At 37.9% G+C, this 27,342-nt stretch overlaps 5 protein-coding genes across 10 annotated transcripts in view; 4 read left to right on the plus strand and 1 right to left on the minus strand.

The window, feature by feature from the left end:
- Window positions 1-393, plus strand: part of LOC135586604 (DNA mismatch repair protein MSH5-like) — a 28,870-nt gene extending 28,477 nt beyond the window's left edge. For 2 of the 3 annotated variants that reach the window (XM_065188878.1, XM_065188879.1), the window contains one exon: window positions 158-393. In XM_065188878.1, coding sequence (XP_065044950.1) covers window positions 158-244 — 87 coding nt within the window. In that variant the 3' untranslated portion in view covers window positions 245-393. The remainder of the gene's footprint in view (window positions 1-157) is intronic. The other variant, XR_010514522.1, reaches the window with a different exon arrangement.
- A 3,313-nt stretch (window positions 394-3,706) lies between these two features.
- Window positions 3,707-4,426, minus strand: LOC135677547 (dof zinc finger protein 1-like). The gene has a single exon (XM_065189910.1). The coding sequence runs from the start codon at window positions 4,424-4,426 to the stop codon at window positions 3,707-3,709; it is 720 nt and encodes a 239-aa protein (XP_065045982.1).
- Window positions 4,427-7,124: 2,698 nt separating this feature from the next.
- On the plus strand, window positions 7,125-8,810 carry LOC135677848 (SH3 domain-containing protein 3-like). The gene is made up of 5 exons (XM_065190253.1): window positions 7,125-7,478; window positions 8,020-8,121; window positions 8,203-8,400; window positions 8,496-8,558; window positions 8,643-8,810. The coding sequence occupies exons 2-5, from the start codon at window positions 8,023-8,025 to the stop codon at window positions 8,739-8,741; spliced, it is 459 nt and encodes a 152-aa protein (XP_065046325.1). The 5' UTR covers window positions 7,125-7,478; window positions 8,020-8,022; the 3' UTR covers window positions 8,742-8,810.
- Window positions 8,811-14,227: 5,417 nt separating this feature from the next.
- On the plus strand, window positions 14,228-21,728 carry LOC135677032 (protein TPX2-like). Its single transcript, XM_065188883.1, has 23 exons — window positions 14,228-14,573; window positions 14,941-15,023; window positions 15,124-15,188; window positions 15,328-15,391; window positions 15,517-15,569; window positions 15,686-15,777; window positions 15,868-16,120; window positions 16,205-16,307; window positions 16,396-16,494; window positions 16,604-16,699; window positions 18,588-18,764; window positions 18,843-18,905; window positions 18,980-19,063; window positions 19,152-19,228; window positions 19,319-19,397; window positions 19,476-19,607; window positions 19,847-19,933; window positions 20,015-20,134; window positions 20,240-20,406; window positions 20,502-20,610; window positions 21,040-21,099; window positions 21,202-21,296; window positions 21,367-21,728. Exons 1-23 carry the CDS (start codon window positions 14,408-14,410, stop codon window positions 21,449-21,451), a joined length of 2,409 nt encoding a protein of 802 aa, XP_065044955.1. The 5' UTR covers window positions 14,228-14,407; the 3' UTR covers window positions 21,452-21,728.
- A 471-nt stretch (window positions 21,729-22,199) lies between these two features.
- On the plus strand, window positions 22,200-26,922 carry LOC135677033 (pentatricopeptide repeat-containing protein At1g06140, mitochondrial-like). Of its 4 annotated transcripts, XM_065188886.1 has the most exons (3): window positions 22,200-25,206; window positions 25,313-25,349; window positions 25,469-26,922. In XM_065188886.1, the coding sequence occupies exon 1, from the start codon at window positions 22,285-22,287 to the stop codon at window positions 24,994-24,996; it is 2,712 nt and encodes a 903-aa protein (XP_065044958.1). In that variant the 5' UTR covers window positions 22,200-22,284; the 3' UTR covers window positions 24,997-25,206; window positions 25,313-25,349; window positions 25,469-26,922. The 4 variants fall into 4 exon arrangements, with proteins under 4 accessions (XP_065044958.1, XP_065044957.1, XP_065044956.1 ...); XM_065188885.1 differs by having other exon boundaries at window positions 22,200-25,349; XM_065188884.1 differs by having other exon boundaries at window positions 25,313-26,922.
- Window positions 26,923-27,342: the final 420 nt, after the last annotated feature.

The raw sequence follows: 27,342 nt of genomic DNA on the forward strand, positions 1-27,342 counted from the left end.
TGAGAGAATGTTGTGAGACTTTATTACCTGAGGTGGTAGAAGGGTTTTTTTTTTTGTCTTGGTGATCCTTTTCTGTAGGATTCTAAGATGAAATAGATCTCTGCAAGTTGTCTACCAAGGGTTGTACCTAATATTAACTTTTCTGAATTGTTTGCAGGATGCGGTTGCAAAATTGTTGGCTTTTGATACTTACAGAGGTGATCTAAAGACATTCTTCCACGATATCTTCCCTTCAGAATCATAGTCTTATTCAGCAAAAAGGAGTTTTAGTACTACAAACAACTAAATGTGTATCTGATTGAAAATATAGTGTTCCTGACCTTTGCATAGGAAGAACTCGTGATTGTTTTCTTTTCCTCTGAAAATGAAATTCTTGTGTTGAAATCTTCTCCAGTTGTTGATGTTGCACTCGTTCCTTGTTCTTGCTTGCACTTTTACCGAGGGCTGGGCCAAGTTGATTGATCAGCTGGCATTTTTCGAGAAAGTGCTTTGAAGTGTATATATCATGAAGCTCTGCAGCATGCTTGAACCGTGCACATTAACATGGAGATGGTAAACACTGCAACAAAAGGTCTGATAAAGGTTGACATTTTCAACTGCTCTGCTACAGCAAATCGTAGGCGTTTTATCTGCCTTTTTTCTTCTTTTCTGAGTTAAATTTTTATTTTCTGACCGAAATTGTAATATGCAGAATATACTTAATCCCTTCATTCAACACACACCACCACTTCAGAATCAACTCAGTCCACATTTCAAGAAAATCCTACACTCCATCAGATAAACAATATCATATCTAAAATTCATGATGGAGATGCTGTTGATGAGAAAAGCCAGTTTAAGTACACTCCTTGAATTTGTTTGTTTCTTATGGTCATCTAAGGGTGCACCAGGACACCAGAAAGTTGTGCAGAGCTACAACTATCTGCATCCTAACAGTGACAACCCACCTTGGACTGACATAGCCTGTAAGCTAGCTTCCCATCCTCCTTTTCCTGACCAAGAAATAGTTGGCCTAATGATTCTTTTCCAGCAGAGCTCTGACACCAACTATTTAGTTACAGTTCTGATATAGAGTGAGTCATCTGTGAAGGAGGTCTTTCGAAGGACCTTTTATCTTTGATGAACTTCCTTTGTTCTCCAATCAGAAACCAACCTTTTAGTCCTTGGCCAAATAACTTGTGGCAAAAAAGAATTAGTTTGTTTGACTTCAGATGCTTATTTATACTAGCTATGAAATATTATTTCCCACTGATATCTTCCATATTTCATTCAGACATGCCAAACAGAGATGTCCTTGGTCGCTACAAGATCTGTGTCTGAAACATGCCTGTACTGATATGGAATTATGTCTTCCTCACTTTAAAGCTATTTAATAACATTAAGTTGATGCACGATTGTTCCGTACTCTGCTTATCCACAATGAAAAAGGGCTGCTAAGCATCTCGATGATTCCACACACGAAATAAAAAATAATTTTGCATCAAATTGTGTCCCTTGCTTCTTCCGATCCTATAATTTCATATTAAATTTTGATCGTATCAGTTGATTACAAATTAGTAGTTACTTGTCAATATTTATTTCTTTAGACACTAATGGATGGTTCGAGTTGTGTTATACCATTTGATCCTTAAATCTTTGATTGAGATTAAAAATCACATAGCAAGTAGGGAAGGAGAGTAGACACAACATTTTTCCTGCTTCAAGAACATGTTGAGTGTTTATTTGAATCGCCACTAACATCCAATTATTCTGATGGTACAATTTGGACAATCATGATCGAACACAGTCAGTCATCTAGCATCAGGTACGATTCATGACTCCGAAATATAGCAACTATTAAACCAGGTCGGGGGAATGTTTTGGGTCCCCACCCACCCACCAAGGGCTGTCGAGGACTCCTCCTCACCTACTTTCAAAGGAAGCAAAAAAGACTCCCTTCACCACTTACACTTTTCGAGGGACTATGAAAACTTATCAGATCCTCATAAAGTAATCTGAGTCTCTTAATCCATAAAAAAATAGATTATTGATATATGAAAAACCTCATTGAAGGCTGGCTTACTACACCGATCTCGATCTTGCTTTGTTTGCAGACTGACTATACGAGGAAACTGAGCACCAATTCTTCCTTTCTTTTTCCCTTTAAATACAATATCTGGAACAAGATACACATTTCTAAGCAAAAACAGGTTCTTCATGAGTTATACTGTTCCTGTGACAATTTTTCTTCTATAGCTTCAGAGGAATCCTCACATAAATTTCATGCTAAATTTGCTAGATTCTATTCTTTCCAATACATCTGACTTTGCAAAGGATATAATAAAGAGAAATCATTTATAATATCTTAAGAGCATTAAGATTTCTTATTGTTGTTTCAGTCAAGTCCTTGAAAGTTGCGCGAGCATTATCCTCCATGAATATACACCATTCACTCTCTGTCCACAACCTTTGCTCTCTCTCTCTCTCTCTCTCTCTCTCTTTTTGCGCCCTTCCGGCACATTCAATTGCCAGTTTCTCATCTCCTTCCCGGTTGCAGCTTTAGTACTACCATCCGTCATCAATGAACTTGCAATACGGTGGATGAACTGACCCCCATGCATGTGGTATGATTGCAGGCCACAATCTAACTGGAAAAAAGCTGCTCATGCTATGCAGTATAAGATAGTCCTTGCCACCGTCCAAGTAAAACTAGTCATAATATTTCCTATTCCTCTTGTGGTTGTGTCTCTTAGCATGCACTTCTATTCCCCACCTAATGCATTGATGTAAAGAAAATTGTATTCAAACCATATTTGTATTATTTGTGGAAAAGCAAAAGCATGGAATAATAATTCCCCTTCTCTGTGACGGAGGAATAAATAAGAATCAAGAACATAAAGCCATGTTTCTTGCAAGGTTATCCAACACTAACACTTACAAGCAGTATCTATGATCGAAGTGTCATGTCCACAAGGAATATATCTGGTTAGAATAATAAAGGTATGATGACAACTTCCGACAATGATTTCTAGTTCACATCGTCTTTAACCACTGTATAGTATCTTATATAGCCTTCTCCTGCAAGCAACTATTGAGTTGGTCAAATTAGTCTTCCATTACACGTCATAAGCACTCATCCTTGCACCTAACCCAACGAAGTGGAATGATTAAACAAGCAATGAAGGCAATTGGCAGTGGATCCTATCACTCATCTGCTTCTTTTTCTTGTGTGGTTTCGTGAATCACTCTTACTCGGCTTCCACCTTACATCAGAATTCTCATGCTTTCACTGTCCTTTGTTTTGTGTGCATGGCCATCCCATCACAACATTCCACGTACCATGTCCAAAAGTTCATGCAGAAGTTAGCTGACAAGAGGCAATCTTTCAGAGAAAGCAGCTCCTTTGGACGCACCAAAAGGAAAGAGATCGATGATTGAAGAAGAAGAAGAAGAAGAAGAAGAAGAAGAAGAAGAAGAAGAAGAAGTAGGCATGCATTCACTATATGCTCTCTCATCTCTCACAGAGAGAAGCCGGTACCATGCGTTAAGATCGAAAGCTTGATTAGAATCACTTACAAAGATTTAAGGACCATGTCTTCTGGTCTCTTCTGGCTTTTTTGTTGGTACATTCTCCATCTTTCAGCTGCGTGTATGGGTTATCGTTGTCGAGATAAAGGACTACATTTGGAATGGTCGGCTTAGGTATTGAAAGCAATCCAAGGTTTCCTCACATGGAAGATGAGGATGGAGGAGGGTGAGGGGCGCCTGACATGTTGGACATCCTGCTGTTGTTGTGATAGTTCTGATTGCTCTCTTCGGTTGTAGCAGCCGCATCTGCCGCAACAATGGCGGGAGCTGCAGTGGCAAACGCGGGAGCATTCATTTGCTGTTGGAACATGAACAGGTTTCGGTGCAGAGCCAGAGTCAAGCGGGGTTGCTGCACCAGCTGCTGCAAGAGATTGAATCCCGACGGCGTCGTCGCAGGATTCGACGGGCCAAAGTCGCCGTCCAAGCCGCCGGAATTGAAGGCCGGAAGAGCGGGCTCATCTCCCAAAATACCTCCCCACCCGGCTGCTCTCGCTCCGCCGCCGTAGAGTAACGGCGGCGGCATGGCAGCACGGTCCGGGTTGGTGCTGGTACCAACCGCAACGGCTGCCATCTGGTCGACCATCGCTTGCGCTTGAGGAAGCTTCAGGGATGGCGATGACGACGACGACGCCGATGATTTGAGCTTGCTCTTCTTGGAGCTACCGCCTTCGGGGACGTTGCGGAGGGTGCCGCCGTGCGTCCAGTGGCGCTTGCAGGTCCTGCAGTAGTACCTCGGCTGCGAAGTGTTGTAGTTGTTGAAGTAGCAGAACTTGGTGTCGCTGGAACCGCACCTCGCGCACGGCACTAGCGGCGGCTGCTGCGAGCGTTGCCTTTTCTGTAGCTGCTGCTGCTGCTCCATTAATCCTCGAAAACACTCTCTCTTCTAGCTATCAAATGGAAGGCACAAAGAGACAGCAGAAGATGGGGGGGGACGGAAGTTTTGGCGACTACTTATAGAGGCTGAGGGTGGTGGGGAGGAGCGGCTCCAAGTGGGGATTCATGGCTTGGGCTCTGCATGCGGATGCTGTTGGTTGGCATGAGCAGGCAGGGTTTCTTCTTCTGGGAGACTGCCTCAACGTGTCCAACCTCTATCAACCGAGAATTAACCCAAACAAACGTAGGTAATGAATTCACTGTGTGTGCAAGGCCGAGCATCAGCTATCAGTTGCTGAGAAGACATGGCAACAGGAGGAGGAGGAGGAAGTGGTGGTGGAAGGAAGGGGTGGGAGGAAAAGGGGAAAGGGAGGTGGTGGTGAGCTGTTGGGAAAAGGTGACAAAGGAAGCAGTTGTGGGAGGTGAGGAGGATGCGGGTGTGTGGAAGGAGACAAAATTAAGCCCACTCGAGAGCGAGAGAGAGAGAGATAGAGAGAGAGAGAGAGAGAGAGAGAGAGAGAGAGCTAATCCTGTGTTCTCTCTCTCTCTCTCTCTCTCTCTCTCTCTCTCTTATATATATATATATATATATATATATATATATATATATAATTTATAGTCGATTCAAATTGAACTGAATTTTAGGTTAGATTAAGTTTGAAATTATTAGATATTATGGAAATATTAGTATTTCTAAATTAAGATATATATTGTTTATAGATGTCGATCCATATTTGATCTAAACTATAAATACTATCGCCAAATGCTTCTAATACTTGCAAGCTTACACAAAAATTATTTATTATTAATTTATCATATGCATTGAGAAGTTCGCCTGTCTTGATGAAAGCAGGCAACAGGGGATCCCTATCGTATAATAGTGGGCCCCTTTGGTCTTTGGTCCATAACTGGCCTTCGGTCGTTGGGGGCCCACCGCTTGTTTCTGTGATTTCGGATGAGCTGAATCGGCCACTTGTCGTGGAATCAATTGACCAACTACTGGGACCCATGCGGGGAGGAATCCAATTCAAGTATCACGCGGCCGAGATCCGTCCGAAGATTCCATGAAACCATTTCACGGCGTACGCGGCGACTCCACAGGAGACCGTTCCTGTTCTCGCCCTGTCATCTGTCTCTGGGATTCTAACCTTTCCAAATCCTCCTGTTTCCAAGCAGCGATTTTTGTGGTTAAACCCGTATTAAGTCGAGGCGTTGCCTTGAGGGTTTTCGATTGGGAGGGGGGCAATGGAGTTGCTGAAGAGACAAGCAAGCAAGTGGAGGGATCAGGTCGCCAAGCAGCAGCAGGTAAATGATCCATTACGTTTCCATTTTCTTGATTCTAGAAAGCGTTTCAGATCTGATGATTCACATGGAATGGATAGGGGGAGGAAATGCGCTCTTTCCTCTCCCCATTCGCCCTCCAGTGCATGAGTACCTGAAATGGGATTGAAAAGATGCGCCTTTTCTTGTGTGTGTTTAGAAATTAATGACTTTGGTTGCGTTTGCCATTGCAAAAGTATGCATGTGGAATACATTCGTGAATGCCTTGGGAGATGAGGATGATGAAGTTCCGGTTAACACCAAGCAATACGTTCTCCAGTTGGATGAAGAAGGCATTAAACGCAACATGTTCTGGCGAAATCAAGTCTTCAGTCGTACTTGCGATTTGCAGTGTTATGTACGTGTTGCAGGAAAGCTGAAGAAATCCGTTCGGAAGGGTGCATTTAACACAATTTTAGAGTGTGTTCGAGTGTTTCTTTTATATATCAAGAGATCCTCACTTTTTGACTCATTTTTCTTCTCAGAATGGCAATTTGTGCCTCCTGTTTTCAACAAAACTTAAAGCCATGGTAACATATATTTTGGACCATTGATTTACCAAATGAAACCTTAAGTCCATCCTTGCAGCAGATCACATGATTACATAATAAAATCATCACTGCATATCGAGTTTTACTTACTTCAATGCTTGGTGAAGTATATTTCCTTTATGTGTTCCATTGATGTTCCAAAAAGTTCTGTCCATTTAGAATCATAACTATTTCATGCAAATTCCAAAGATGGTGAATTCCAAGATGTGTATATGAACACTGGTGATCTATTGACATGCTTTAAATTTGAACTTTTTAGATAGTACTGTACTCAGTTACAGAGTTTGCTGTATTTTATGTTCACGTTAGTCCTGTGTAATTTACATAGATTAGGTTGGAAGTTTCTCATATTTCCATCTTAATTAACTTCAGGTAGTGATAAAGCAGTTTAGGGCACTTGGTTATCAGAGTTCTGATGCAATGGTTGTAGATGAAATCGAATCCCATCAACTCGTGCAGGAAGGGTAACAAATAATGTGGCTTTTCTATGTTGCTTCTCATCAATTTTCTCTCAGAATTTATTGTCTGTCCCATTGCTTGCTTTCTGCCAAAATTTCACAGAGTGTAGCTTGAATTAATCATTGTTATTTTCTTATAAAGTCTATTCCTTATGAAATCGATCATTATTATTTATTATAAAGTTTCATGCAGTGTATGTGAATCTATGAAATTGCTACAAAAGCAATTCCCTTCCATAGATTACCAGTTTCATTCACAGATTCATATCTGAAGATTGTAAAGGTGGTGGGCTATGTGAAATATGATATGACATACTGAGTTTATGGTCTTACTGGTCTTTTCTGATTTCAGGATTTGCAAAAGGACATTATCCGAGCTGCTGAAGCCTTTGCAACCGTAGGGCACAAACATGTTGAGATAGGTGATTCTGTAATGCCATTTTTTCTCATTAACACAATTTTCATCTGGAAATTTATCATTGTAATTGTTTGTCCGGTTTATGAACTGCAGAAACAATGTTGTATAGTTGCAATTATGTCATTTTTTTTTTCTCAATAAGGGACAACACTGTCTGAGGATTGTTACAAATATGGAGGAGAGAACCAAGCTAGCGAGACAATTCTAGCCAAAGCAGCAGCTTTATATGGTGGTGCACTAAAAGATGTTGAGAAAGAGCATGAAGATTTCAACACATTTTTATCTTCACAGGTTTATACATAATTTTGTGTACTTGTGCTCACAAAACAACCTTATATATCTTACTGTGGCAATTCCATTTATGAGATTCCTTTATATCTAAGAAGTCACTTCCTTAAGTATTACTCATTGTCCATGATGGTCACTACTGTTGACACTGATCTTTACCATTTATCTTTTTTCTTGTCTTGACTAGCACTATCATTCCATCTGAGATATGGAAGCTAATATTTCACTAGCTATTTCTTTTCCATTCTCCCTTCATTATTATCTTTTTCTCCAAACAATTTATCCCTGTCGACATTCACAAAATATATGCAAGTTAATCAGCTATCTGTCCCTTTTCTTATACATGCATTGGTGAATTAGATCTATAAAATCTGATCCATGCAAAAATCTTTTCCATTGCATGTACTAGTGTTTGGAACTTTTTAATGATCTTTTGTTAAATCCTTCACACATGGAATTGATCTTTCTTTACTGTGAACAGTGTATTATGTGATCTTGCCTCTAAAATTTACTTTTCTCTGTGAATTAATCTTTCTTGTCTCAGATTATGGACCCATTGAGAACAATGGTTACTGATGGCACTCTGGAAAATGCACAAAATCTTGCTCAACAGTACAACCGCGTGAGACATGAAGCTGAGACCCTGGTAAAATTTGTCTGTTTTACATACTACATTTATTGACTTAATTGATTGCCATGGCTTCCTTTGACACCAAATCTTAAGCAGGCAGCAGAAGTTTCAAAAAGGCAATCTCGAGTAAGAGGAACTTCCATTCTTGAAAACACTGCAAAAGTTCAATCATCTGAAGCTAAAATGTATGAACTCAAAGCAAACATGACACTGCTAGGAAAGGAAGCTGCCACTGTTCTAGTTGCTGTTGAATCACAACAACAAAGACAGTCAACTCAGCGCCTTGCTAGTTTGGTATGAACATGTGGATCCCTCTCTTTAGGTTACCAATTGGGGAACATTCTTTACCCCTTTTTTTCTTCTTCTTCTTATCATGAATTTTGTTGAAGGTGGAGGCAGAAAAATTGTTCCATTTAAGACTAGCTGCTATACTTGATGATGTTGAAGCTGAGGTATCCTTATTTATTGCACATTGTAGACTGAAATATCCATTTTATGGGAGATTAAACTGTAATCCTGCCTAAAAATTTGTCCAGATGATCACTGAAAAGCAGAGAAAAGTGTCTGCTCTTCCTTCTGCTCCATTCCATAAATGCTCTGAGAAAACCTTATACTTTCTTGCTGAGGTAAGTTAAATAGAAGATTGGTGGGGATCTTTTGGAAGATAAAATTTCTATTCATAAAATGGAACATGTTTCAGGCTATCTATCAGTTCAGTGCCACTTCTGAGAAGGAGCTGAGTTTGGAAGTTGGTGACTATGTTGTTGTTCGACAGGTTAGTTTTTTAATGTCAACTTTTGAAGCTGAGATTTCTCTGGAAATATAAAATTATGTGTAATTCAAACTATATGCTCAATGGACTGTGTGCCAGCAGCTTGTCAAAAAATAATTCCTAGCTTCTAGGAAGATGGGATTGGATCTAAAGCATGCAAAAGATGTTAGTCACACAAAACTGGCTTTAGACCAGATTGTTGTCCAATAGACCTCTATATCACAATGCAATTGTCACTTAGAAGGGGCAGTGAATTAAAAGGAAAGTGCATTTTAGAGAGGAATACCCAAAAATATATTTATTTTTGTTCTATTTTGATTTTTAAACCATATAGATTTCTGATGGTTCAAACTAAAACCAGAGAACTATTTCACAGATTAGATCACAAAAGTTTTGAATTTTTAATATTGAAATATTAGAGCATTTCGACATTTTATTTTCCTTTTCAATTATGTTTTAACTTTACTTTGCTACTTGGTTAGTTGAAAGACGATAAGTCAAATTACTTCACAATATGATCGTAGGAGAGATAATACTGGTTAAATACTGAGATGAAAATTTTGATCGTTCATGCACGAGGGATGATACTTTACCTTAAGATGGCGTTTACGTGCTTCCAAATCCTTAAACGTTATCACTTAATGATTATTTTAATGTTTATCAGTTGTCTTAATTGAAATCCATATATCTTACTTTTTTACTTCAATAGTTGAAGGCATAATTTCATCCTCGTGCAGAAATGAACACATATCCTTTTATTAAGGTAGTTATTATAATTATCCAATTAATAAAATAACTTTTAAGGTTTTTAAAATAATATCAGCATTTTTTTATAACAATAATAATGTCATAAAATCCTAACTATTTGGAATTTTTGGTTAGTTATATAGATTCTTTATCACCATTAAGATATATAAAGTCATATTTTTATTTAAGTTAAAAGTATTAAATATTTATTTATCATCATTCGATACTCATGTTGTATAATGTAACACAAAAATTTCTCATCCATGCTTTTTTTTTTTGTCTTTACTGACTTGTTATCTTGGCACATTCGAGTCTGATAAAGTGCACAACATCATGAAGACTTCACATTATAATCAACTGAATGTTCCAAAATATGCAGTGATTATCTTTGATTATTTATGATTTGTTTTACTGTAGAAATGTTGTGCATTTAGCAAAACAATCATGAGATAAGCCCATGGTCATATAATTCTATGGAAATTAGTCTAACGATTATTGAAATAACTTGTCTTTGTTGTACAACAATTTCTTGCATCAGTAGAACGTTGGAGGTCTAATGTATTCCAAACAAAGCTTCTAAGGTTAAAAGTACATATTTGTGTTGCATTCTACTAGTCTTATTTGATCATATTTCTCGAGCTTAATATGGAACTGCACATTCATATACTTTGCAAATCTGGAAACAATTTTTTTAGATCTCTAAAATTCAAGAACTATTTTTTTGGGTATACATGAAAGTTCTATTTCCTAAGATTTTGTCTATGTGGTAGTTACTAGTTGATATCTCTAGAACTCATATGAAATGTAATGGACATTGATATTTAGTTGTTCCTTGGTATAACATAGTGATGTTTTGAGCTTAATGAATACTCCATGAAGTGGCTTGTTTTGTATCAATTTTATTATCGATAAGGATGATTAGTAAGTATCCTTGGATGTAATTGATTTTCAAGTGCCTAAAATATGTTTCATATCTTTGTTTGATAATTATATAACATCATCTAAATAAAGTTAATATGATATTATTGTTTTGTTTATTGCTTTTAATTTGTGTTTATGCTTGAATCTTTTGTAGTTATAAATTGATGCCAAAGCTAAAAGATGCTTGGATGAATTTATCTTATCATCTCTATGATAATTAAATTATTTCCATAATAGTTAAACGAAATATTGTAATTCTGCTTTGAGAAGTGGGGCTTGAAATTATTAAAAAAATATTGAAGAATAATTGTATGTATTGTGGGAGATTTAGTATATGTTAGTATATATGCTTACCAAAATTCTATTAAAAAGTTATGGACATGTAAAATCATGGAAAAAATGCTATACATGCTTGAATTTCCAAAAAGTTTTTTTTTAATGTTAATTTATAGATACTAAATTATCTTGGAAATGTAGGAGCCTTTTGATTATATGTAATGGAATTAGTGTTCATTGGAATTTTTATATTGACATTTGCCAATGTATGTCAATTATTATATGAAACATGAAATGAATTACACATTTATTCTTTTCATAAAAACCATCATAAAAATTGTTATGATTATATAATTTATCATAATACCTTAGTAAACATATAATAAAAGGCCTATTATATCATTTAGATGATAGGTTAGTATGTAATTAGATCCCAACCTTTGTTATAAGTGATCACTCGAAGGAGGTTCAATATGATATAACAAATTTATTAATTTATCAATAAGTATATTAAAAAATATAAAAAATATTAGTTTATGAATGAATTTTAACTTCAAACTCTATTCAGTAATTGTTTATTATCTACGTGTAGAGGGTATAGAACAGATATATGGGGTGGTATTTTGTACAAGATGTGACTCTATATATGTTCTTGCTATAAGTGTTTTTTCATATAAAAGTATATATATATAATGATATTACGGAATTGGGTAGTCCGTTTAAGCTCTTATGAATAATAAGATTTTACATACACCCAGTACAATCTTATGATTAATTATCTGTACTATATGTGTAATAGTATAAGTCTGATCTAAAATAATAGTAGTTTAAGATTTGGTTCACTCTATTCTTTCATATAAAAGATATTTACACGGTGAAATTTAAACTTTACAAAATTACTATACTGATCATATAATATATGCATTGAGCAACACTTAACTATCTTTTCTTTATTGATTTATTAATTTAAAATTTTTAATTTTTATGGGAAATGTTGGAATTATTTTTTAAATGTCAAATTTTAATTAATTGGATGGTTATATAACTACTTTAATAAAATGATATGTCTTTTGAGATAATACCCTTTCAAAGTAATACTTTTAGGGCTCTATATAGAGTCATAAAACAACCTCAATTGATTTCCTGAGAGATAAATAAAGATCATATTTGTTAAAATCGAATCAAAAAGCAATCTAGCCAAGCCTTGGATTACTAGATCATGGTTGAACATAGGTCAATAACTGCACCATATGTTTAATTTAAAAATATTTAAAAATATATAAAATAATTATTTAGCTATAAAATGTTTTCCAACACCAAACAATGGTTGACTTCCTACAACGAGAACTATTTTTCCTTTACTAAGAATAGGAATAAATAAATAATGGGATTTTGCCAGGATGCTTTATGTTAGAATTGATGCTTTAGAGTTTAGACTATACAAAGGAGAAGATATTTTGGCAGGAACACTCTCTTAAATTGAGTGATAATCTTTCATTTACATTCTGTGATCTTGATCATGTTTTGTTTACTTTTCAGCCAAAGATAATAATGAAAACATTCTCTTTTTTCATTGTCTAAACAAAAACAAATCAGATCTAAAGTACATATTGTGAAGATTTAAATGCTTACATACTATGCTTTATTTCCCAGGTTTTATCCTGAAATGCTATTTCAAACTGTAATCCACCAGTCTTTTTATTTCGGACAATTTTTGTATCCTACCTTCACATCCAAGTCGGACTAACCTCTTTCACTTCTCCATCAATTATGATGCATCAGCTTTGGAAATACTACCACAGAAAACCATGAGTCATGGAGGTCTCTATTGCACCAATTAAGAAAAAAATATGGATCGTGCTCAAATCATTACTTGAATAAAGCTACAAGTGCATCTTATATGTATTTGATGAGATTCTGACATGCATTGCTGGTTCTAAAACAACAGTTCCACCAATGACATCTCAGATTAAGCTTTGACTTCTTTTGTTCTCTTCATTCCTGATATGAGATCTTAAATTTATGTAGATCTTTAGCATAGATGGATCTTACATCATGTGCTTTTACCCTTGAAAGCTCAGAAAGTTGATACTGGGAAGGATGGATAGGTGCATTATTCCAAATAAGTTCAGTTCACCTCCAAACACAGAATGAATGGGTTTACAAAACTCATCAACATACTGAATGTGACAGGCTCGAATCCTTACTGATACCAAACATTGTGATTGTATGAGACCTGTGTAAAGACCTCCATTGTTCTCATAGACACCACATCCTCTTCTCTGATGCATCTTCACCAACTCCTTGGCTTTTTCTTTCCCATTGTTTACTTGTTCTAGTTGTGATATCTTGGACTCATCACTGACTCTGCAATTTGCACTGTGTGGACAGCATCATTTGTACTTACTGGTCTTTTGTGTTCATCAAATCAGGTCTCGCCATCAGGGTGGTCTGAAGGGGAATGTAGAGGCAAGGCAGGGTGGTTTCCATCAGCATATGTGGAGAAACGAGATGACATCCCCCCCAACAGAAGTCTTAGCTTAATTGCATCGTAGAAATTTAGTTAAACGCGATGGCTTGCACATTATTTAGGAGATGTGTTTATCTATTCTTTTATGTATCAATCCACATTCAAGTCCTTTATATTGAAACTTCTATTCTTTGAATTGGTATCTTCAGCTGTGTCTTCCTTGAAGAACTGATGTAATGTTTGGTTGATAATGAGGTAGAAGATGCAGGCAAGACATGAAATTGATCGATCAAACTGCTGTAAGGTCTGTAAAATTATCCTCGGATTGAACTGTTGCTCTGAATCATTTTTCTTACTCTCTTTATTCTTTGTGAAATATCTTTAGTTTCAGATCTATCTACAATCCATCACCTTCTGATGAACTTCTAAGCATGAATTTGCTCGCTTGTGCTTAACTTAGAATGTTTACAGATCTATCGACAATCCATCACTCTCTTCTTGCCGTTTTGTTCAACGATGTCGTTAAGATTCACGCGCTTGCGGACGGCTGGACTTCCATCCGTAATCTCCGCTCATCAAGCCGCACAAATTTCAAAGTACACGCACGAGACCTTCATGTGGTCGTTGTGATTCGCGTCGGAATAGGATCGACGGCGTGGATCTGTTCCGGTGGTAACTGGGGTTGGGGTTCCTCTCCTGCCACGTGGTAGGCATCCCCTGGCTGTTTTGGTTGGGGTTATCGTTCTTAATGGGTCGGGCTCAGCCGCAAGAACCGGATTCGGGTCCACTAACACAAACCCACGAACCACCTTCCTCCGGAGAATAGCCGTTGCTCAGGCTGGGCCCCCGACGTCACCGGTTCAAATTCTCGACCGTTGCAATTCCTAACGTTACCTTTCTCCTCTCGTAAACGAACACCGAGAGAGAGAGAGAGAGAGAGAGAGAGAGAGTAAACCCGACCATCCACTTCCGTCCCTCCTTCTTCCCTTCCTCCTCCGATTCTTCTCTTTTGCGGCGTTTACATCCCAAAATGACCCAAATTTGGCTTCTTGCCGGTCGCATCTGATATTTGCGAAAAGGGAAAAGAGCGAAAGGAGGTATTTTGGAAGGTAACGATGGCGTCTGGCGATGCCGGCGGCGGAGGCGTGGACGTCCTACTGATGGACGAGGCATACGAGTTCAGCGCACCGAGGTTCTTTGATTTCATCAACGGGGAGACCGAGGAGTACGTCAAGAGGGCTGAGCTCTGGTTCGAGACCTCTCTCAGCTACGCTCCTTCTCGTACGTTCCTTCGATCTGGATTTATCCTTGTTGCTTCCGTCGTAGTGTTTTGTTATGAATAAGAATTCTGACAGTTTCTTAATGTCGTTAATGGTTCGGTTAGGGTTTTGTTTGCTGGTATTAGGTGTTGACGTTGAGTTTAGGGTTTTGTCTCGAATTGTCGTTGTTTGAACTGGAATTTGGGGCTTTAGGCGTGTTTCTGTTAAGTATCGAATCACGGTTTTTTGGTTCCAAAATTTACATCTTTCCCGTCGGTATAATGTGGGGATCAAAGGGTTCTCTTCTGTGTATATTTTTCCCTTTTATGGAGGTTTTTATATATTTGAGTCGAAATTAGGGCTTAAACATGTTTCTTTGCGTGCTTTAGCTTTCGTGCCAAGGATCAAGGAGGGTAGATCTATCCAAATCGACAGTCTCTGTGATTTTGGAAACGTTGAAAAAGAACAAAAGGTGACCTTTTGTTCCTGCTTTTGTTGTATTTTGTCGAGCGTAAAGGTGCCCTTTTAGATAATTTGTTCACTGTCTACTCGTTTGTCTCAATTAATATCAGGTTGAGGTATCATCCAAAGATAGTCATCAAACGGATCCAGCACCTGAAGTAGATAACACAGCAAGGTTGAAAATTCGTCACTCTAGTAGACTTCCTTGCTTTCGATGCTGATAAATAAATTCTGCTTCTCCTCTCCATTGACTCCCAAAATATGCTAACTGGCTGAGACCTAAACTGGAACTTTTCTTCTACTCATGCATTCAGAAATTATCAGCACAAGCTTGCAACTGACATGGAGGTCAAAGCCAAAAAAGACACCGAAATAGAGGTCAGAAATAATATTCTTGAGCTCCTAAGTTAAAAAAAAAAAATCTGGTTTATTAATAACCATTCTCTTCATTTGTTCACTTCACTTAGTCCTCAAGTTTTAAAGGGTTTTATCTGTTTGTCCAGGTTTCTGAAGTTGAGTGTTGCCAGACTAATATTGTTCCTCAGCAGGAGACAAGGTTTTCTCTTCAGAGACTTGTCGATTCTACTTGTCCTCACTCACCTACGCACTCACTTGACGCATAACCGAACTGATTTAATTTTCGCTATTTGATTGCTGTTTGCCATGTAACAGTTCAACATCCGTGGCAATAACTGGTACTCTGAGCCACAAAGAAGTTCCTTTGGAGCTCCCTATTGCTCTTTCAGGTGGTGCTCTGGCAGCAGGTATGATCAATTAGATACATGGGAACATTGTGCTGCCAGTAATTTGGTTAAATTACTCACATTGATTATCTTACTTGACTGAATTGACAGCATCAGCAGCTTTCACATACATAGCACAGGCAAGTTCCTTGAAAGCGATGCCACCCAGCATCATGAACAACAATGAAATAGTTGAAGCTTGCACTCCTAGAACACAGAGAAGTCCAGTGAAAGGACCAAGTAGTGCAAAGACTTTAGCCGCTAAAAGAATTGCAAATCTGATTAGACAGCCATCGACTCTAAAGCAAAAATCCAAGTCTCCTACCCAATCTTTAAAAAGCACCAAAAGAAAGAATGTAATTAAGTAAGTGTGTTGTGTTGACAATGATATCGTTTAGAAGATATTCAGATCATGGATCCCTGTAACCGTCATATTTGTTTATCCTAGGTGCCCTAGTAATATTGCTGCAAAGAATTCCATGGGTAATGACATTGCACAAGAAAATCAAGCTGTGAAAAGGCAAAAACTGCATGATGGAAGATTTAGACAGGTTATCTTGGTAGTATCTTTATGTGAAATTTGGAATTTTCGCTTTAATTTATTTTGATACACATTTCCTTTGACATGACTATCTGCAGATACACAATGTTAAAAATGGAGTGCTATATCACAAGTCAAGATTAGGTTTAACTGGTGGCACTGATATGTTAACAAATGTAGAGAAATCACTCCGTAAGGTATAAATGGCATTTCTTAATTAAAGCTAGTAATTTGCGAACTGTTTGTAACCTGTGATATAGCAACTGCTTTTTGCTCTTAACCTGTGTTACATGCGTGCTGAAACAGGAAGTTTCACCATATGTATCTGCTGCAGAGATGGTTAATAAGTTTCAGTCTAGGACTAGAGACTTGGATATCTTTCAGAATAGATCACTTTCACATGTAAGTTACAGAATCCAAGAATTTCTTTCACTGTTAAGTGTGAACTTGCACTACCTATATTTTACAAGTAAATGAGCTACTGCAACTATAGGCTTAATGAAGTACATTAATTTGTTCTTCTTTAAAATGAGACGTTTATGAGTTTCATGGCAGAATTGAAATGACATACATAGTGATTGTTTGAATCAGCTTGAGCTTAGTCTGAGCTTCAACATGGGTATATTGTTTGTCAGTTACTTTGCTTGAAAACCTGGAAAATAGTTTCTAAAGAACTTTGAGTAGATCCAAGGGCTTGTATATATTTATATTTACACTATGTTATATGGTAGACACGTGACTTTCTAGTAGTGGGTGTGAGCACTAGATGGAACTTGACTGTGTTGTATGTGCAGATCGTACAAAATATGATCTTACTAGGTATGTAGATCTGGTTGTTGCCTATTAAAGTCTCTAGGAATCTGCTATAACATCCTTGGCCACGTAAATCTAAGATTGATATAGAGTCTTCTACAATATCTTTCAATAAAAAATATGATGCATCATTATGGTTTATTTAGAAAAAACCTTCAGAGTAAAAAAAATGTATTGATATCAAGACCAAATAGAGAAAATTACAGTAGATAAGTTACACAATGTTCATGCCAAGGTATGCAGTTTCGAATAATACCGCATGTACCGGGCTATACGTACCGGTCCGTCAGCTGACCAATACACGGACCGCCCGTTATCGGACGGTATATATATATATATATATATATATATATATGTATGTATATATGTATATGTATGTATATATGTATATGTATGTATATATGTATATGTATGTATATATGTATATGTATGTATATATGTATATGTATGTATATATGTTTATGTATGTATATATGTATATGTATGTATATATGTATATACCGAGCGGTATACCGAACAGTATATCGCTCGGTATACTGTATCGTACCGTACCGAGCGAATGTCGAAATGCCGGTACGGTACGATATTTCAAACCTTGGTTCATGCCAATGATTGTTTAGAATTATAGGCAAGCTTTATAATCCCAATTAATAAGCTCGCCAAGTTACACACTGTTAATGCCAATGATAATTTATAATTGTAGGCAAACTTTATAATCCCAATTAATAAGCTCACCAAGTTGATATCTCTATAATTGGCAACTTTCTTTTACTGGTCAAATAAGGTCCTATGATCATAACTTGCTTGAATAAATTAGTCTCTATTTTGTAACTATGTTTAACTATCTTCTGAACTTCAATAGACCTTGCTTCTATTTACATAGTTCTTGATCCATACTGTTCATGCCAGTGATAATTTATAATTGTAGGCAAGCTTTATAATCCCAATTAATAAGCTTGCTAAGTTGATATCTCTATAATTGGCAACTTTCTTTTACTGGTCAAATAAGGTTCTATGGTCATAACTTGCTTGAATAAATTAGTCTCTATTTTGTAACTATGTTTAACTATCTTCTGAACTTCAATAGACCTTGCTTCTATTTACATAGTTCTTGATCCATACTGTTCATGCCAGTGATAATTTATAATTGTAGGCAAGCTTTATAATCCCAATTAATAAGCTTGCCAAGTTGATATCTCTATAATTGGCAACTTTCTTTTACTGGTTAAATAAGGTTCTATGGTCATAACTTGCTTGAATAAATAAGTCTCTATTTTGTAACTATGTTTAACTATCTTCTGAACTTCAATAGACCTTGCTTCTATTTACATAGTTCTTGATCCATACTTCTGAGTGTTTTACTTGTTGATGTCTTGCAAGTTCTTTTGCTTTTTGCTGCTAATTTCTGATTAAATCTGATAGTTGCACACTGATATGAAGCTTAGCTCTCCAATTTCTCATACAATATGTCATTCAGAGTGATACAGCTTCAGCGGTACATAGAAGGTCTAAACTTACCTTGACGAGGCCAAAGGATCCAGAACTAGGAACAGCCCACCGGGCTCGTGCAGTGCGGATAAAGAGCTCTGCTGAACTAGAAGAAGAGATGCTGTCAAAGATCCCAAAGTTCAAAGCTCGACCTTTGAATAAGAAGGTATCCTGTTTTCCTCAAGAAACTTTATTTTTAGTCATAAGCTTCAAACTTGTACTTAGGTTTTCTTTTGTTTTGAAGATTCTTGAAGCCCCTACATTCCCTGCATTGCCCAGAAGTATTCCACAACCACCTGTTTTTCAGGTAGGATTTCTTGAATTACAATTAGCTGTGGAGGAATTAACAGTCATGATTTACTCTTTTATCAACTTGCCTAGGAGTTTCGTCTCAAGACAATGGAAAGAGCAAATCAACATGCTGAAACATCATCAGCTGTCTCCTCTCTGGATGGTGTGGTTCAGGTAGATCTCTTTGTTTCTTCTTTGTTATTTGTTGATGGTGTTACTTGTATAGTGTTACTTGATGTAAATAAATGTCACAATATGGCAGAATCAGGTCAAGCCCATTCGACTTACTGAACCAAGACCTCCTCATCTTGAAACATCATTCAGAGCTCGACCTTCGAAGTATGTGAATCTCTTGCCTTATATAGTTCATCCAAACATCTCTCTTTTTTATATTGCACTGCAAGCTCACAGGATTGTCTGAATTTACAGGAATAAAAGTTCTCAGGAATCCGAGTTGGAGGAACTTGAAAAGATACCAAAGTTTAAGGCTAGACCTCTTAACAAGAAGGTTAGTCATCTGTTGTACCATGATTTTTGCCTTTTTCTTATTTATAGATTGATGTGTTTACCAATGTAACATATCCAGATTCTTGAGAGCAAAAGGGAAATAGGCATGTTTTGTAATCCAAAGCCCCAGAAAACTATTCCTCAGGAGTTTCACTTTGCAACAGAAGATAGGCTGGGTCCTCCTGCAATAGTCGTGGAGATCTTTGATAAGGTGGACATCAGAATGATTTTTTAGTATTTATCATGTAGAGGGCAAGCCTTGACACCACCACAATTGGTGTGAGTTTAGGATTTGAATTCACGAAAACAGTCTGTCTGCTTGCAAGAAGGCTGTTCAGTGACCCTCCCAGACCCCACATTAGCAGGAGCCTTGGGTCACCCCTCTTAATTTGGTTGAGATGAAGTTAGTGTAAGCTAATTACTGACACATATGTTCTGGCATTTTTTTAGCTTTCACTGCATTCTGAATCGTCTAATCATGAGAAGAAAGAAGTTCCCAGAATCACTATTCCAAATCCTTTTCATCTTCATACTGAGGTGTGTGAACACTGTTTGCTAATGCTGGCTTTCCATTTTTAGTAATAAAGGAAGATTCTTATGATTTTCCCCTTCTTACAGGAGCGAGGACTTGAGAAAGAGAGTCAACTTGCAGAACAGCTTTTGCAGAAAGAGTTGGAAGAAGAGTGGGCTAGGATTCCAAAGGCAACCCCCTATCCATATACCATTGATTATCCAGTGGTAAGGAGCATTATTATTCATGCATTTAACTTTTTACTCATGTGATGACAACTAAATGCGATGCCTCCACGTTTTCATACATTTAACTTTTTCATGTATATGCAGATACCACCCAAACCTGAGCCAAAGCAGTGCACAAAGCCTGAAGCCTTCCAATTAGAGAGCCTGGTAAGGCATGAAGAAGAGATGCTGAGAAAGTTGGAAGAGAAAGAAAGAACGGAAAGAGAGGAGGCACAACAAAGAATCTTTAGAGCACAAGCCATAAAGAATTTGTAAGTACCAGCACCCTATTCTCAATGTTGATAAGTTCTTAATTTTTTCTCTTTATTTGTAGAAATACTGAAAGTATGTTGTGATGTTATGGCAGTGACCATTTACCACTTCCAGAAAGAGAGAGAAAGCCTCTCACTGAAGTCCAGAAGTTTGTATTGCATGTGGATCATAGATCTGTACAGAGAACGGAGTTTGATAGAAAGGTTTGCACGATCTACTGAATTAATATCATCAATATCAATGTTTTATGCATCTCTTTGTGCGTGTCTGATTATTTTTACCCACTAATAACTAACCTAGTCTATGTTGACTCACTCCCTTCCATCTCAATTCCAAGTACTACTTTTTCTTACTGTTTCTTGACATAGTTGCGCATCACACTCTATATTGTCCACTTCCATCTGCGTCAGTCTAAAAATATTACTTTCTCTTCACTGTTCACCTACTGACAAATGGATGTGAGACTGTAGAAACCTAGAGAATGTAAAAGAGAACAAGTTTCGAATGCTGGAACCTACAAAAATGAAGTTATTTCTGCTTCTGTCACCTGTTTTTATGTCAGATTGCAGAAACCTTAAAGTAACATATTTTATGTTAAACCTCACCCAGAAATATGTTGATACACATTGCAGATTAAGGAGAAAGAATTGAGATGTAAGAGATTAAGAGAGGAGCAGGAATCTGCAAAGATGGTGATCACTGAACTTATTTTGCAACTTGTACTTCTTCATATCACATTACAGGTTGGTTATAATGGTAGAATTTCTTCTTGTTTAAATTTTGTACTGATATAGATTGAAGAAGAGAAGGCAGTGAAGCAGATGAGGAGGACAATGGTGCCTCACGCAAGGCCTCTTCCAAAATTCAACAATCCATTCATCCCTCAAAAGTGAGCAATGAAGCAATTAGCCAAACTCAGGTTTTTTCCTCTTTCTGTTTACTGACTAGAATATATACAGATCAATGAAGCAAGGAACAAAGCCAAGGTCACCAGATTTGCATGTGAACCACCGAGTCGAGAGGCGTGCACTTCATATGCGATGATGAGTTCTGCAGCTGCTCAAGACCGAATGAACCAGAGCAGCACAGTGTGCAACATATTTATGTTGAAAGGAAGAAAATTCACAATCTGAATGTGGACAATATGGCAAGTTGTTTGTATTATCATCAAATCCTTTTGATGTGGGTCAGTTGAACTTGTTTGTATTCTACGTAGCTGTGTAGTCTGGAGGCCAACACTCCAAAACCTTACCACGTCTATGTTGTTCAAAGCCATAAATATTGAACTCTCAAAAATGAATCTAAGCTTTATGTATCATGGAGACAGCACTTTACATGAGATGATTTAACCAGTCCATTTGTACAGTATGCAACACTCTTGAGTTGTAAGGAAGAGAATTCATAATCTGAATATGGACCTATGTAGCAAGTTTGTATTCTCTGTCATCAAATCCTTTTGATGTGGATCACAACTCTTCCCTCATTTAAGTTGTTCAAAGCCATAAATATCAACTTGCAAAAATGAATCCAAGCTTTGTTAGCATCAAGATTGCTACTTATTGTAGGTTAAATATTAATCAAGCAATGGTACCAAAATAGTAGTAGTGACATATTTGGTGAATGCTTATTACTGCTTTCAAATATCGATGTGATAAAAACAAGGCAAATTTTTATTCGAAGAAAAATAAAAAATGAGATCGAATTGATGCAGTCAAAATTATGTTATATTATATATATATATAGTTGATGGAGTAAACTATTATGGGGTGATGTGGGGTCAGATTCACAGTGGACGGCTGTGATCAGCGTCAACACTAAGGCGCATTTGGGTAAAGCAGTAGAGATATATTTGGTGTATATAGAGAAACGCTGAAGCCATGAGCGGATGCTCTCGTGCTCAATACACGCTCGCCTCGGGACTCGGAGCCCTCGCTCATGCAGGAGATCACTGCGGCCTTCTCTCCCTCTTCTTTCACTCCTCCAGAGCGCAGCCCGTGAGGCCGGACCGGCCAATCTACCTCGCCCTCCTCAAGGCTGCGGCCGCTGTCTCCTCCCGTTACACGGCCCTTTCCCTCCACGCCCACATCGCCAAGTCGGGCTACCAACGCGATGTCGTCGTCGCCACCGCATTGGTCCATGCGTTCTCCAGGTGCTCCGATTCCGCAACTGCTCGTAGGTTGTTCGACGAAATGCTGGAGAGAGACGCAGCAGCATGGAACGCGATGCTCTCTGGCTGCGCTCGTAACGGGGATGCACAGCAAGCGCTGTCTATGGCCTGTGAAATGGCGGCCTGCGGTGTGAGGCCCAATACGGTCACGCTCTCTGTTTTGCTTCAGGTTTGTGGTGGTGTTGAAGACAAGAGGCTCGGGCAATCTGTACATGCTTATGCTGTTCGGCATCTTCAACTTGTGGACACCTTCTTGGGTAATTCTCTTGTTGTATACTATAACAGGGCTGGCGATTCTCATATCTCGGAGAGAATATTTGAGAGGATGTTGCGAAGAGATATCGTGTCATGGAATGCCATGATAACAGGACGAGCTCAATGCGGTTTTCGTTGGAGAGCTTTGGAATTGTTTAATTTGATGAGGGAGGAGCACCATCCGGATCTTTTCAGCTTAGAGACAGTCCTACAAGTATGTGCACAAATTGGGGAAGACGCCATTGATGATGGGCAGGCTACCCATGGGCTTTTGGTTAAGTTGGGATTTCAAATGGAGGTTTATGAGCAAAATTCTCTGCTTCTATTTTATTGCAAATGTGGAATGATGGAATCTGCCCAATCCATTTTTGATAAGATGGCAGCAAGAAATATTGTCTCTTGGAATATTCTAATTAATGGTTATGTTCAGATGAGGTACCTTGATAAAATTCTTAATTTGGTTAGGTGCATGAGCTTTAGTGAGCTAGGAGTTAGTTCTGATCTCTTGGTGAGCAGTCTGCAAGCTGTTAGTCTATTAGGAGGAGGCAGAAAGCATATCATGTGCATACATTGCATTGTTATGGTGATGGGATTTCATTCTGATACTTACGTCAGTAGTTCGCTTATTTCTGCATATGGTGACAATGGAGAAATTGATTTAGCTCACAAAAGCTTCGAGCATCTAGTATCTAAAACAAGAAATGACACTGTCTGTTGGAATGCATTGCTTTCTGTATACGTTCGTAATATGTGTTTCTTAGAAGCACTTGAACATCTCAGAAGCATGCATATCAACGCATGTAGTTTAGATGCTGTCACTATCGTAAACATGCTTTCTCTTTGTACTGGGACACTAAATTTGAGATCAGGCAAGGTTATTCATGGATTTATGCTCAGAAATAAACATGATCACAATGTTTTTGCTATCACAGCATTGCTAGAACACTATGCTAAATGTGGTGCTGTAACCGAAGCTTGTTACTTGTTCCTGGAGATTCCAGTTCGGAATAGAGTAACATGGAACACGATGGTTCACTGCTGTGTCCATAATGGCTTTCCTAGGACATCAGTGAAGCTTTTCTATCTTATGCAAGAGCAGGATGGTTTTATGCCTGATGCAACATCCGTTGTGGGAGTTATAAAGGCAATTGCTCAGAGAGGATATGAAGAAGAAAAAAACTACATTCACAAATATGTAACTGAAAGAGGTTTTACTGATGATGAGTTTGTTGCTAATTCACTTATTTCAATGCATGCAAGATTCCATGATTTTGACAAGGCAATCAGTGTCTTTGAAAGAACTAGCAAACTCAGCACAGTTACATGGAATACTATGATATCAGGGTATTCCAACTATGGTCTAGCAAACAAGGCTATGCCAGTTTACCATCTCATGAAGTTACAGAATGTTGCACCAGACTTGGTTACATTTTTATGTCTTCTTCGTGCCTGTACAACTTCATCTTCTTTGAATTGCTTAATGCAGATCCACACAGTTATATGCAAAGCTGGTTATGAATCTGACATGTTCGTTGGGACTTCCCTAGTATATGGATATGCAAAATGTGGTGATTTAAGCATGGCCCGGTTGATCTTTGATGGATTGGAATCTAAATCAACAGTATCTTGGAATTCTATGATTCAGGGTTATGGTGTCCATGGAAATGCAGAGGCAGTTCATGAACTCTTCTCTGAGATGCAGCAATCTGGCAAAGTTCCTACTGTAGTTACTTTTCTCAATATTATATCAGCTTGTAGCCATGTGGGAGATGTAGAGAAGGGGAAGCACTATTATGATGTTATGACACGTGTCCACTCAGTCATACCAAACAGGGAGCTCCTTTCCTCCCTTGCTGACCTCCTTGGCCGTAGTGGAAGGCTTAAGGAGGCACATGAAGTGTTGGAGAAAGGCCCCTTGGATCCAGGATTGGATGCTTGGGGTGCACTATTAGGAGCTTGTCGGATTCAAGGTAACTTAGAAATAGGAATGATAGCAGCTAACAATGTACTTGAATTGGATCCCATCCACCATGGATACAATTTGCTTTTGTCAAACATGCATGCGGAGGCTGGAAGATGGATTGTTGCATCTAAGATCAGAAAAAGAGTTGACAAAACGGGGCTCAACAAAGCTTCTGGCTGGAGCATGGTTGAGGGTTTTTTGTGATTTTGGATACCAGCCTTGTGAGATTGCATTTTAAACTGGATAGTGATTCTCTATTCTAGAAGCAACAAGTTGCATTTCAGAGTGAATGATTCTATATTAAAATTAAAAGGAAATGGAATGAAATATATGTGATGTTCATGTGGCATCGTGGCTTATGAAAATTGAAGAATTTCCTACTGCATACAGCAAGCATTTCCTCAAATTGAAAAGGTATGTGATTCTCTAGTACTCTAATTGCTCACTTGGTCCATTTCCAGTTCAATCCCTTCTTGTTTTTCCTATGAACTTCTGCTTGTAACTTCTATATTCCTATCAGTGATGATCAATGTGGATCAAGAATGCAAGAAGTACAGGTATCAAAACCTTTTCCATTCGATGAAAAGATACAGCCGATATTGATGTTTAAAAAGTTTACACTTATATTGATAATTGTTTTGCAACTGCAATTAAGGTGTATTTATTTTTATCATAGGGGCTATCACATTTGTGACCTATTATTAATATGTTTCCAACTAAGGGTTATAGTGTCATGGAATGCTATGATTCTGGGTCTGTTCAATGCAGTTTTGGTTGGAGAGATTTGTAATCGATGTAATTTGTTGACGGAGGACCACCTTCTGGGCCTTGTCACCCTCAAGGAAACACCATCAACATATATGAAATCTGGGGAAGAGTCGTTGATGATGGACAGGCTATCCATGTGCATTCGGTTAATTTGGGATTTCAAATGGATTTTTATGTTGGAAATTTCTCTGCTTCGCTTGTATTGCAAATGTTTTATGATGAAGTATGGTGAATCCATTTGAAAGTTATTTATGCAAGAGCAGAAGATGCCACATCCACTGGGATTGCTTAGTGAGGCTATGAGGGTGAAAGAAACTACATTCACAAAATTGTAATCGAAAGAGATTTCACTTACGATGAGTTTTGCTGCTAACTTTCTGATAGCAGTGTAATCAAGATTCCGATTTTGTTGAGGCAATTGGTCTATATGAAAGAACTGGCAAACTCAGGATGGCTGCATAGTATATATACTATGATATCAGAGTATTCCAATTATGGCCCAGTAAACAAGGCTATCTCAGTTTGCCATCTCATAATGTTTGGCACCTGTCTTGGTTACACTATTGTCTTTGTGACTCTATACAGCTTTAGGTTCATCGAGTGCTTAATGCATACTCACATGATTATGTGCAGATCTGATATGAAGCTGACATGTTCTTGTGACTTCCATGATACATGGGTTGCAATATATGATTTGTTTTAAGCTGACATGTCTTTGTGGATCCTTGTCTCTGGCATATTGCTATTCAGACATCTTCATCAACTAAAGTTCAGATCTGCAAGGATGCGTCAAAGTGGAACCTCATCAGGACTTTGAGCTTAACTTATATTACTAACACCGATCCTTTTATGGACATACTGATATTGAAATAACAAGAATCTCTTGGGACTCCAAATTCTTCTCTTGCTAGTGATCGACAGGAGCTGGTGAGCTATCCAAATAAGTATAGTTGATGACTCAATGCTATGGTTCTGCTTCTCCTCCATCTTGTGTGGCTTTCAGGCTTTGGCCTACTGGCCGAAAATGCAAGAGAAAGACATTCGGCATTAGATTTTTCCTTTGTCTCATGATGTGCAATATTTTCCAGGCTAGTGTTCCATTTCTGGAGGATGTATATTACAACACTTCAATGACATGGCTGTCCCAATAAACTCCAAAGAATCCAGAGTCAACAGAAAGGTTGCATCAGAAGGCTTTTACCATACTCCCTTGTCATACTGATTTAAGTCCGAAGGCTTTTAAAATTGTCCCATAAAAGAATGTTTTGCTTGTTGATCTGGAAATGCTTACCCTTTAAGCATATTACTATTTTCCAACGATATGTTATCCGACTCTTGATGAAGTGCACCTTCTTGCGTTGACTTTGCTGGTCTCTGTCAGCATGATGCCACCCATAGCTAATTACAATTAGTTGTTTCTCAAACTTCAGCTTAATTGTGAATGCAATTTCATGCACATAAAATCATACTAATCAATGCTTGGAAATGTGAACAATAGCAGACCATATTTATCAATAATTATGCAGGAGTTCTACACGCTTGGTGAATTGTTTCCTCAAACCAAATGACATCTAAGCTTTGTCCTTTACTTTTCTCCACAAGAGTCTGATCAATTCAATTTAATGGACTTTAAAACCCTTCTTTCTCCCTCTCAAATCTTGTAAGTTTCTCCACCAGCAAATCCCTCTTTACAGCCTCCACCAAACTCTTTATGTTGATCTCTCTCTCTCTCTCTCTCTCTCTCTCTCTCTCTCTCTCTCTCTCTCACATACACACACACAC

Source organism: Musa acuminata, chromosome BXJ1-6 (genome assembly GCF_036884655.1).
Source record: "Musa acuminata AAA Group cultivar baxijiao chromosome BXJ1-6, Cavendish_Baxijiao_AAA, whole genome shotgun sequence".
Taxonomy (NCBI): domain Eukaryota; kingdom Viridiplantae; phylum Streptophyta; class Magnoliopsida; order Zingiberales; family Musaceae; genus Musa; species Musa acuminata.